The sequence below is a fragment of the Lontra canadensis genome, unplaced genomic scaffold (assembly GCF_010015895.1).
Source record: "Lontra canadensis isolate GAN:19392208 unplaced genomic scaffold, GSC_riverotter_1.0 scaffold18, whole genome shotgun sequence".
NCBI lineage: Eukaryota > Metazoa > Chordata > Mammalia > Carnivora > Mustelidae > Lontra > Lontra canadensis.
The window spans coordinates 2,307,970-2,321,123 of record NW_022631012.1 but is presented as its reverse complement, the minus strand read 5'-3'; the positions used below and the strand labels follow the sequence as shown (position 1 = coordinate 2,321,123).

The 13,154-nt window shown below is 36.3% G+C and overlaps 1 protein-coding gene across 2 annotated transcripts in view; it reads left to right on the top strand.

Moving 5' to 3' along the window:
- SPAG16 (sperm associated antigen 16) overlaps nucleotides 1–13,154 on the top strand; it is a 1,004,614-nt gene that overhangs the window by 40,852 nt on the left and 950,608 nt on the right. For both annotated transcript variants that reach the window (XM_032859869.1, XM_032859870.1), the window contains exon 7: nucleotides 5,167–5,284. In XM_032859869.1, coding sequence (XP_032715760.1) covers nucleotides 5,167–5,284 — 118 coding nt within the window. The remainder of the gene's footprint in view (nucleotides 1–5,166; nucleotides 5,285–13,154) is intronic.

Below are 13,154 nucleotides of genomic sequence, written 5' to 3'. Positions count from 1 at the left end.
CTGGAATTTGCAGAATAGGATACACAAAAGGTGGAAGGTGCATGAAAGAAATTTAAAAAATATTTTTAGTAGTTTCCTTTAATCTTTTGACCAAATACTAAGTTGTGGAATAGTGAGAGAATGATGCCTACAAAGAACAGCGGCTGGAGAACTGTGAGCTCAGTGGAGATTCCAGAGTTTGCAGATGCAGGAATTCTGACCAGCTACAGTGGAGGACCCTCACTGAAAACTCTGAGCATTCAGTTAAGACCCTTGCTAAACCTGGGTGGGTCAGTAAGTTAAGCATCTGCCTTTAGCTCAGGCCATGATCCTGGAGTCCCAGGAGAGAGCCCATGTCAGGTTCTCTGCTTGGTGGGGAGTCTGCTTCTACCTCTAGCCCACCTCACTCATACTCTCCCTCTCTCTCAAATAAGTAAATAAAATCTTAAAAAAAATACCCTTGATAAACCATATTATAGGAGCAGAGCTATGCTAGCCCCAGAGAGGGAACTACTTTAAACTTGCCGTAATAAAAGATTGAAAGTAAGCTTTGAAAAGCTCAAACTGCCCATTAGTATGCCAGGAAAAAACTCTTTAAAGGAAGAGAACAAAGTTCAGATAAATACATGTCCAACATATGATAAAATATATAATATACATAGAAGTTGGAAAATGTTTCCCATATCCAAGAAAAAGTAGGAACAGACCCAGAAATGACAGAAATAACAGGATTAGTAGATGAAGACTTTAAAACAGCTCTTATGAAATGTTTAGAACTTTAAATAAAATAATGAATATAATGAGTGAACAGTTGGGAAATAGCAGAAGTGAAATGGGAACTGTAAACAACCAAATGGAAGTTCTCAAACTGAAAAACGTATTTGCAACAAAAAAAATCACTAAGAAGCTGAAAAGAGTTAATGGAACCTCAGAGGAAAAAAAAATGACTAAAGAAATAAACAGAATTGTGGCTGTGAGGCAATTTCAAGTAGTCTATCCTATGTCAGAAGACGACACTGGAGTGACTTTCTCAACTTTGATAGCTTCATCATATATCAGTTAAAATTATTTATTCAAGGAATCTGGGATTGATCTTTGGGTGGGTATATGGACCAAATAAGCCCACTTTGAGCCAGACCTTAGCCATGATGTTACTTATTCTCTGGCCTCTGTAAATCCCCTTTCTAACATAGGGGCTGTGGTGTCACTCTGGGCTTGTGAATATTAATAATAACTTCTTAAAATATCTTTTCCCAGTACTTAGTCACACAAGTAAATGGCTATAGGTAATTCTGTGGAAGAACAGGGATTGTCATCATAGTGTATAATTGCTGTAGTGTTATGGAGTTCCTTTTCTACTCTTTGTCAGTAGGGTCGCTCAAGGTATTTTCACTTTTCTGAGTGTTCCAAGATTCTAAGAGTCACCTCAGCAGTGACTTTATTGCATCCATTGGAGTATTTGTTTTAGTACTTGTAAAATCCAGTGTCTTATGCAAATTATTTTTATCCAGTCTTAGGTTATAGCCCTTTTTAGCATCTCAAAATCCAGTCTTTGGAGTGTTTTGGTTCCTAGTAGTATATGATGAATTCTTACAGCAGTTTGGACATATAGTCTCTTTTCTCCCTTACCAAACTATTAGCTTGGCTGTTAAGAGAGAAGGAAGTAGGGCCAACTTTAGGAGGGTATCATTTACCTTTTGGGGAAGATACCTCCTCCACAGTTTGCAGCACAGCCAAAGTGTTAGCTCTCTCTAGGGAAGGAGACCAACCTCTGTATGCCCACCTGACCTAAGGAGAAGGGATACAGAAACAACATCCCCAGGGTCATCCTGAGAATCAGAGAAAAAGAGGCCATTTCAATAAGATAAGAAAGAGTCTGTTTATCAGGAAGTCATAATATGCATGACTCTAATAGCTGCAAAATATATGAAACAAAATCTGATAGAACATAAAAATTCATATTTCCACAGTGACAATTGGATATTTTAACCTTTATTTTTTAGCAATTATTAGAAAAATGGGCAAAAAGTCTCTTAGGTCTATAGAATAAGGCATCAATTGAGTTTAATTGACATTCCTTGATTCTACTATGGACTTTTCATGTGCACAAAATAGGTAATATTTTGTGTCTAGACAAGTGTTTATATATTTCAGAGAATTGTACAAAATATGTTCTCTGACCACAAACAAATTAAATTAAAAATCAATGACAACAATGGCTATCAGACACATGAAAAAATGTTCATCATCACTAGCCATCAGGGAGATTCAAATTAAAACCACATTGAGATATCACCTTACACCAGCTAGAATGGCCAAAATTAGCAAGACAGGAAACAACATGTGTTGGAGGGGATGTGGAGAAAGGGGAACCCTCTTACACTGTTGGTGGGAATGCAAGTTGGTGCAGCCACTTTGGAGAACAGTGTGGAAATTCCTCAAGAAATTAAAAATAGAGCTTCCCTATGACCCTGCCATTGCACTACTGGGTATTTACCCCAAAGATACAGATGTAGTGAAAAGAAGGGCCATCTGTACCCCAATGTTTATAGCAGCAATGGCCACGGTCGCCAAACTGTGGAAAGAACCAAGATGCCCTTCAACGGACGAATGGATAAGGAAGATGTGGTCCATATACACTATGGAGTATTATGCCTCCATCAGAAAGGATGAATACCCAACTTTTGTAGCAGCATGGACGGGACTGGAAGAGATTATGCTGAGTGAAATAAGTCAAGCAGAGAGAGTCAATTATCATATGGTTTCACTTATTTGTGGAGCATAACAAATAACATGGAGGACAAAGGGAGTTAGAGAGGAGAAGGGAGTTGGGGGAAATTGGAAGGGGAGGTGAACCATGAGAGATTATGGATTCTGAAAAACAATCTGAGGGGTTTGAAGCAACGGGGGGTGGGAGGTTGGGGGAACCAGGTGGTGGGTATTAGAGAGGGCACGGATTGCATGGAGCACTGGGTGTGGTGCAAAAACAAGGAATACTGTTATGCTGAAAAAAAATCTGCAAAGAAAAAAATATTATAAAATGAATAATCCATTTGGGGGTCAATTCCATGTGCTTGATAATGGCATGCCATTTATCAGTGGGTAATTCCTTACCTTCTGTGTTGTTTTCTTCTGAATAATTGCAAGTCATTAAAAAAAAATCAATGACAAAAAAGTCTCTGGAAAATTCCCAAATATTTGGAAATATAGTAACATAGTTCTCAATAGTCCATGAGTCAAAGAAGGAAGTGGGAAAGTATTTCAGTATGAATGACTGAAGATGCAACATATTAAAAATAGTGGGATGCAGCCAAAGCAGTGCTTAAGGTAAAATTGATAGTTTTATTTTTTTAAATTGATAGTTTTAAATGCCCATATTAGAGAAGAAAATTTTATACTAATAATCTAATCTTGTACCTTAGATGCTCAAAAAAAAAAACCCCACAAAAGCAGAGAAAGAAAAATAAATGAAATAATAATGAAAGAAAAAAATTATCAGAAACCAATAAACTAGAAAAGGGATAAACAAAAATAAACAAATATATAAAAATAAACAAAATCACATGTTTGGAGATAGAATTGATGAAGTTGATAATAAAATTGGCAAGACTAGGTAGACTAATCACCAAATGTAGAGTAACCAAGGCTGTCATTTATTGCTGTTGGAAGTGTAAATTAAAACCCAGCAATTCAACTCCTAGGTATTTTTTCTAAGAGAAAGAGAGCCAAAAATCTTTTTTTTTTTTTAAAGATTTTATTTATTTAATTGACAGAGATCACAAGTAGGCAGAGAGGCAGGCAGAGAGAGAGGAGGGGAAGCAGGCTCCCTGCTGAGCAGAGAGCCCGATGTGGGGCTTGATCCCAGGACCTTGGGATCATGACCTGAGCTGAAGGCAGAGGCTTTAACCCACTGAGCCACCCAGGTGCCCCGCCAAAAAATATTTTTTATGACTCGGTGTGAGAATGTTCATAGCAATCTTATTCATAATGGCTCCAAGCTAAAAACAAATCAGTTCTTCATCAGCAGAATATTGAATAAACACATGGTATAATATACATACAAGGGAATATGACTCACAATAAAAAGAAATGAATTACTGATATACACAACAGCCTGGAAGTATCTAAAACACATGCTAAGTGAAAGAAGCCAGTTTCTGGCCTCATAGAGTGAATTTGGAAGTTTTTCTTCCTTTTCTATTTTTTGTAATAGTTTGAGAAGAATAAGTATTAACTTTTCTTTAAATGTTTGGTAGAATTCGACTATGAAGCCATGTGGTTCTGGGCTTTTGTTCAAATATGTTCAAATTTTCTATTTCTTCCTGTTTCAGTTTTCATAGTTTATATGTTTCTAGAAGTTTATCTGTTTCTTCCAGGTTATCCAATTTGTTGGCATATAGTTTTTCATAATCTCTTATAATTGCTTGTATTTCTGTGATGTTGATTATTATGTAAGAACATATTTTATGATTCCACATATATGGAGTTCTAGAATCTCTTGAGGTATTAGAAATGCTCTATATTTTGATAACAATATGGACTACCTGGGCATGCATATTTCTGAAAACTGAACTGTAACATTTAAGCTCTGTATGTTTTACTCCAGGTAAATTACACTTGAATAAAAAAGGTAAAAAAATACATATATATTTTGAGGGCATTTTCAAATAAAACAGTTTCTTAAAGGTGCTTATATCATATGTTGAGTTGAACTAGTTCTCCTGTGAGATAACGAAATTTTTAGACTTAATTTTCTTAATATAAGTTAATAAAGTTTTGAAGACCATCCTTTAGCTTATTTTGATGTGAATGACACTCTGTTTAATCTTCCATTGTCTGCAGCACTTGTCTTTTTGACAATTGTTTCTGAATTGATTAAAGAAACTGCAAATTTTTCCTCTCAGTGAATGGCAGTCTTCTGAGTACATGCTTGAATACAGCAAAACTGTTGGTAGGAAATAGAAAACTAGTTAACTCAAAAGAAATCTGACTTCTTCGTTCCTACCATGTTTAGAGAAGTAGCATACCAAGTAATATTTCTGGCAATTCTTGGATTGCTATGTTGACCTTTATATAGTTACTCATTTTTTATTTGACTGCAAAAAAAAGAGAGAAAAGGTTTAGATGTTAGATGGAAATCACTGATTTAACTCAATTACCCTTTAAGATGCCCTTTACTTTTCATAGGTTAAAGTTACATTATGCATCGTATGAACCGGCTCTCAGGGTGTTACATGAGAAGCACCACACTTTACTGAAGCAGAAAATGCTGACCTCTCTGGAAAGAGACAGAGCAGTTGGGCAGGTAAAGAGGCCATCAAAGCCAGCTCAAAATTATTTTTAACCATTCATTTTTTAATAAGTTAAGTAGAAATATTGGCTTTATTTCTGAGATAAATTTAAAGAGGTTTTGAACAATTATTTTGTAAAAGAGGTTTATTTGGAAGTATTCATAAAATTATTTTGTTCCTTTTAGACCTATAAAGATTATTACAAAACTAAACATTTAACTGAAACATAAATGTATAGGAGATACAAAGTATAGTTAAAGGAAAAACACTCAGCCATTGTCAAACATGGGCTTATTTATTTATTTTAATTTTTTTAAAGATTTTTATCTATCTATCTATCTATTTTTCAGAGAGAGAGAAAGAGCATAAGTAGGGGGAGCCTCAGGCAGAGGGAGAAACAAGCTCCCCTCTGAGCAAGGAGCCTGATTTGGTACTCCATCCCAGGCCTCTGGGATCATGACCTGACCCGAAGGCAGATGCTTAACATTCTGAACCACCCAGGTGTCCCCAAACTTGGGTTTAAATGCTAACTTTGACACCTATAAACATGGGCCTTAAACACTTTGAACTCAGATTTCTCATGCATAAAGTATAGCCACACTGACTTACTTGCCTTTTTAAAAACTATTGTTGTGAAATGTTTGTGAGATAATGAATAAAACTCCTTGGAATTTACCCCTAAATGAATTTGACAACCCTAGTTTTGGACTCAATTTCAGTCATTTCTGCTTTTAACACCCTTTTCCATTCCTCCTGGGGGTTTTTGCATAGGTGTAGGACAGTGATGAGGAATATCTGGTACAGAAATCAAGAAAGGTAGAACAAAATGTTTATGGGTCACTTAAAAAATATGTAACAGTTTATTAGAAAATATAAAAGTGCAACTATGCTTAACATTCTTTTATTTTCTGTAGATTTTCAGTTTCGGCCAAACTTTCAGAATCTACAATAACTTGCAAGATGGTTATATTCTTCCTTAAATGATTTTATTGTTAAGATATGCTTTAATCAAGTTGTATTTTATCTGTTTTTGAGTGTAATTCTTCGCTACTAAAATGCAAAACATTACTTGTGTCTCCATGCTCCTTTGTGCTTGAAATTTTGATTTTGTATTCTTGAATGTCTGAATTGTATTATTGGTAATACTGCATAAAATGAGTTTAACAATAATTTACATTTTTGTAGCATTATATATCAAACCTTCAGAATTTCATCTCATTGCTCTTTTTAATCTAACCCTTCTCCCCAGCATCCCAACAAAAGGCACAACTCTTGGAGTACTTCATGCTAGATTTAGGTTGCTTCTACTTCTTATCTTGCCATAGGCCCTGCTTAGACTTTTGCTATCCATCTTATTCTTTTTATTCCCTGGTCTCACACTTATCTCACTATTATCCTTCTCCAAGGAGGAATCCATCTATGATCTGGTCATATATCCCCAAAAGATCATGCATACTCTGACAGCTCTGACAGACCACTCATACTGAGTTTCACTATTCAAGAATACTAGGTTTTCCAGGAATCCATGCTGGCAAGCACTTACACTCCTCTCTCGATTTTTGATTTCTGTATTTGCACCTGTCCTACACTGGATCTATACTTATCTTATGTGTAATTAGGGCTAAGTTATCTTCCTGAAAAGGCCATCAATTCCCCTAATTTTAATATGAGTTGAATTTCTGAGGTTAGATCAAAGGTCGTTTTGAGAACACTTTTAGGTCACATATACTCTTTTGGGTTTCAGATTGTTTCTTACTGGTTTAGTTAGAAGAACTAAAGATTGGGAGAGTATGTATGAATTCCAGCGGAGCTGCACAGTAGCCATATGAGCATTTAGATCATTTTACTTATATTCTTACTATTGAACAGAGACTTGCCTTATGTTTTTTAAAAAATTATTTTTATTAACATATAATGTAGTATTTATCCCAGGGGTGCAGGTCTGTTTACCATCAGGCTTACACTTTTCACAGCACTCACAATAGCACATACCCTCCCCAATGTCCATAACCCAGCCACTCTATTGCAATCCCCCCACCCCCCAGCAACCCTCAGTTTGTTTCCTGAGCTTAAGGAAGGAAAAAACATGAAACAAGATAGGATCAGGAGGGATACAAATCATAAGCGATTCTTAATCTCACAAAACAAACTGAGTCTTCTTTGCAGAAATGTCTGTTGATGTCTTCTGCCCATTTCTTGATTGGATTATTTGTTCTTTGGGTGTTGACTTTGGTAAGTTCTTTACACTTTTGGATGCTAACCCTTTATATGATATGTCATTTGCGAATATCTTCTCCCATTCTGTCAGTTGTCTTTTGGTTTTGTTGACTGTTTCCTTTGCTGTGCAAAGCTTTTGATCTTCATGAAGTCCTAAAAGTTCATTTTTGACCTTGCTTCCCTTGCCTTTGGCAACGTTTTTAGGAAGAAGTTGCCGCAGCTGAGGTCAAAGAGGTTGCTTTGTCGAAGAGTAGTTGACTATAGAGTTGAGAGTCTATTTCTGGACTCTCTATTGTGTTCCACTGATCTATGTGTCTGTTTTTGTACCAGTATCATACTGTCTTGATGATTACAGCTTTGTAATAGAGGTTGAAGTCTAGAATTGTGATGCCACCAACTTAGCTTTCCTTTTCAACATTCTTTTAGCTATTCAGGATCTTTTCTGGTTCCATATAAATTTTAGGATTATTTCTTCCATTTCTTTGAAAAGAATTGATGGTATTTGATAGAGATTGTGTTAAATTTATAGATTGCTCTAGGTATCATACAGATTTTCACATATTTGTTCTTCCAATCCATAAGCATGGAATACTTTTCCATTTCTCTATGTCTTCCTCGATTTCTTTCATGAGTACTTTATAGTTTTCTGAGTACAGATTCTTTTCCTTTTTGTTTAGGTTTATTCCTGGTATCTTATGGTTTTGGGTGCAATAGTAAATGGGATTGACTCCTTAATTTCTCTTTCTTCTGTGTTATTGTTGGTGTATAGAAGTGCTACTGATTCCTATGCATTGATTTTATATCCTGACACTTTACTGAATTCCTGTATGAGTTCTAGCAGTTTTGGAGTGGAATCTTTTAGGTTTTCCACATAAAGTATCATATCATCTGCAGAGTGAGAGTTTGACTTTTTCTTTGCCAATTCAGATGCCTTTAATTTCTTTTTGTTGTCTGATTGCTGAGGCTAGGACTTCTAGTACTATGTTGAATAGCAGTGGTGATAGTGGACAGCCCTGCCATGTTACTGACCTTAGAGGGAAAGCTCTCAGTTTTTCCCCTTTGAGAATGATATTCGCTGTAGTTTTTCATAGATGGCTTTGATGATATTGAGGTATGTACCCTCTATCCCTACACTGTGAAGAGTTTTGATCAAGAAATAATGCTGTACTTTGTCGAATGCTTTTTCAGCACCTATTGAGAGTATCACATGGTTCTTGTTCTTGCTACTATTAATGTATTGTATCACATTGATTTGCAGATGTTGAACCAACCTTGCAGCCCAGGAATGGTCATGGTGAATAATCATTTTAATCTACTGTTGAATCCTGTTGGCTAGTATTTTGGTGAGAATTTTTGCATCTGTGTTCATCAAGGATATTGGTCTGTAATTCTCTTTTTTTATGGGGTCTTTGTCTGGTTTTGGGATCAAGGTAATGCTGGCCTCATAGAATGAGTTTGGAAGTTTTCCTTCCATTTCTATTTTTTTTAATAGTTTCAGGAGAATAGGCATTAATTCTTCTTTAAATGTTTGGTGGAATTCCCCTGGGAAGCTGTCTGGCCCTGGGCTCTTGTTTGTTGGGGAATTTTTGATGACTGCTTCTATCTCTTCACTGCTTATGGGTCTGTTTAGGTTTTCCATTTCTTCCTGGTTCAGTTTTGGTAGTTTATATGTCTCTAGGAATACATCCATTTCTTCCAGATTGTCAAATTTGCTGGCATATAGTTGCTCATAATATGTTCTTGTAATTGTTTGTATTTCTGTGGTGTTCGTTGTGATCTCTCCTCTATCATTCATGATTTTATTTCTTTGGGTCCTTTCTCTTTTCTCTTTGAGAAGTCTGGCCAGTTGTTCTGTCAATCTTATTAATTCTTTCAAAGAACCAACTCCTAGTTTCATTGATTTGTTCTACTGTTCTTTTGGTTTCTATTTCATTGATTTCTGCTCTGGCCTTTATTAGTTCTCGTCTCATGCTGGGTTCAGGCTTTCTTTGCTGTTCTTTTTCCAGCTCATTTAGGTGTAGGGTTAGTTTGTGTACTTGAGACCTTTCTTGTTTCTTGAGAAAGGCTTGTATCTCTATATATTTTTCTCTCAGGGCTGCCTTTGTTGTGTCCCACAGATTTTGAACCATTGTGTTTTCATTATCATTTGTTTCCACAAATTTTTTCAATTCTTCTTTAATTTCCTGGTTGACCCCTTCAGTCTTTGGTAGGATGCTCTTCAGTCTCCAAATATTTGGGTTCTTTCCAGTTTTCCTCTTGGGATTGAGTCTAGTTTCAGAATGTTGTGGTCTGAAAATATGCAGGCAATGATCCCAGGCTTTGGTACTGGTTTAGACCTGATCAGTGACCCAGGATCTGATCTATTCTGGAGAATGTTCCATGTGGACTAGAGAAGAATGTATATTCTGTTGCTTTGGGATGGAATGTTCTGAATATACCTGTGTTGTCCATCTGCGCCAGTGTGTCATTTAAAGCCTCTATTTCCTTGCTGATCTTTGGCTTATGTGACCTCTCCATTTCAGCGAGGTGGGTGTTAAAGTCCCCTACTAGTATTGTATTATTGTCGATGTGTTTCTTTGAGTTTGTTATTAATTGGTGTATATAATTGGCTGGTCCCACATTAGGGGCATAGATATTTAAAATTGTTAGATCTTCTTGTTGGACATACCCTTTAAGTAAGACATAGTGTCCTTCCTCATCTCTTAGTATAGTCTTTGGCTAAAAATCTAATTGATCTGATATAAGGATTGCCACCCTAGCTTTTTTTTTTTTTTATGTCCATGACAATGGTAAATTGTTTTCTACCCCCTCACTTTAAATCTGGTGGTGTCTTTGGGTTTAAAACAAGTTTCTTGTAGACAGCATATTGATGGGTCTTGTTCTTTTTTCCATTCTGATACCCTGTGTCTTTTGATTGTGGGCATTTAGCCCATTTACATTCAGCATAACTATTGAAAGATATGAATTTAGTGCCATTGCATTAGCTGTAAGGTGACTGTTACTGGATATTGTCTCTGTTCCTTTCTGATCTACTACTTTTAGGGTCTCTCTTTGCTTAGAGGACTTCTTTCAATATTTCCTATGGGGCTGGTTTGGTGTTTGCAAATTCTTTCAATTTAGGTTTGTCCTGGAAGCCTTTTATCTCTGCTTCTATTTTCAATGACAGCCTAGGTGGATATAGTATTCTTGGCTGCATATTTTTCTCGTTTAGTGCTCTGAATATATCATGCCAGTTCTTTCTGGCCTGCCAGGTCTCTGTGGATAAGTCTGCTGCCAATCTAATATTTTTACCATGGTATGTTACAGACTTCTTGTCCTGATCTGCTTTCAGGATTTTCTCTTTGTCACTAAGACTAGTAAGTTTCACTCTTAGATGATGGGGTGTGGACCTATTTTTTTTTTTTTTAAATTTTAAAGGGGGTTCTCTGTGCTTCCTGGATTTTGATGCTTGTTCCCTTTGCCGTATTAGGGAAATGCTTTACTATAATTTCCTCCAAAATACCTTCTGCCCCTCTCTCTCTTTCTTTTCTGGTATCCCAATTATTCTAATATTGTTTTACCTTTTGGTATCACTTATCTCTTGAATTCTCCCCTCGTGGTCCACTAGTTTGTCTCTCTTTTGCTCAGCTACTTTATTCTCTGTATTTTGTCTTCTATATCATTAATTCTCTCTTTTGCCTCACTTATCCTAGCAGTAAGAGCCTCCATTTTGATTGCACCTCATTAATAGCTTTTTTTGCTTTGACTTGGTTAAATATTAGTTCTTTTATTTCTCCTAAGGGATTTTATTTCTCCAGAAAGGGATTCTCTAATACCTTCCATCCTTTTTTGGAGCCCAGCTAGCACCTTGATAATTGTCATTCTGAACTCTAATTCTGACATATTACTAATGTCTGCATTGATTATGTCCCTAGCCGTCAGTACTGCCTCTTGTCCTTTTTTTGTGTGTGTGATTTTTTTCCACCTTGTCATTTTATCCAGATATGACTAGATGAATGACAGAACAAAATATTAAAAGAGTGGCAAAGACCCCAGAAAAATATACACTAACCAAATCAGAAGAGACCCGAAACCTAGGGGACAAGAAAGGGAGAAAAAAAAATATCTATATCTATATCTATATCTATATTAGACTGGTGAGTAGAACAGAGCCACCCACTTGATTTGGGGTGTATTCTTGTCTCTTAAAGGAAACTACCTCCCAAAATTTTAAAGATATATATGTGTGTGTGTGTATATATATATATATATACATATATATATGTATATATATACATATATATATGTATATATATATATATGGGTAAACACGGTGAAGGGATGGAATATGAGTGTAAGGTGGAAATTTAAAAAGGTTTTGAAAGGAGTTGATACGTTGGTTGGAAAAAGAAAAAAAAAGAAGAGGAGAGAATGTGATCAGGCTGGAGAGTAGAACAAAGCCATGGACTAGATTTAGGGTATATTTTGATCTATTAGAATAAATTATATCCCAATTTTTTAAAATTTAGCTTAATTTTATTTTTTTTCAGTGTTCCAAATTCATTGTTTATGCACCACACCCAGTGCTCCATGCAATACGTGCCCTCTATAATACCCACCACCGGGCTCACCCAACCCTGCCCCACCCCCCCAAAGCACTCAGTTTTTTCCTCAGAGTCCACAGTCTCTAATGTTTTGCCTCCCCCTCGATTTCCCCCAACTCACTTCTCCTCTCCATCTCCTAATATCCTCCTGTTATTCCTTATGCTCCACAATTAAGTGAGACTATATGTTAATTGACTCTCTGCTTGACTTATTTCACTCAGCATAATTTCCTCCAGTCCTGTCCATGTTGATATAAAAGTTGGTTATTCGTCATTTATGACGGAGGCATAATACTCCATTGTATATATGGACCTATCTTCTTTTTCCATTTGTTTGTTGAAGGGCATCTTGGCTCTTTCCACAGTTTGATGACTGTGGTCATTGCTGCTATGAACACTGAGGTACAGATGGCCTTTTTTTTCACTGCATCTGTATCTTTGGGGTAAATACCCAGTAATGCATTTGTCTTACACCATACACAAAAATAAACTCAAAATGGATAAAAGACCTCAATGTGAGGCAGGAATCTATCAAAATTCTACAGGAGAACATAGGCAGTAACCTCTTCGACTTTGGCCACAGCAGCTTCTTTCAAGACATGTCTCCAAACGCAAAGGAAACAAAAGCAAAAATGAACTTTGGGACTTCATCAAGATCAAAAGTTTCTGCACAGCAAAGGAAATAGTTCACAAAACAAAGAGGTAACCTACAGAATGGGAGAAGATATTTGCAAATGACACTACAGACAAAGGGCTGATATCCAAGATCTATATAGAACTCCTCAAACTCAACACATACAAAATAGATAATCACATCAAAAAATGGGCAGAAGACATGAACAGATACTTCTCCAAAGAAGACATACAAATGGCTAACAGACACATGAAAAAATATTCATCATCATTAGCCATCAGGGAGATTCAGATCAAAACCACATTGAGATATCACCTTACACCAGTTAGAATGTCCAAAATCAACAAGACGGTAAACAACAAGTATTGGAAAAGATGTGGAGAAAGGGGAATCCTCTTACACTGTTGGTGGGAATGCAAGTCGGTGCAGCCACCTTGGAAAGCAGTGTGG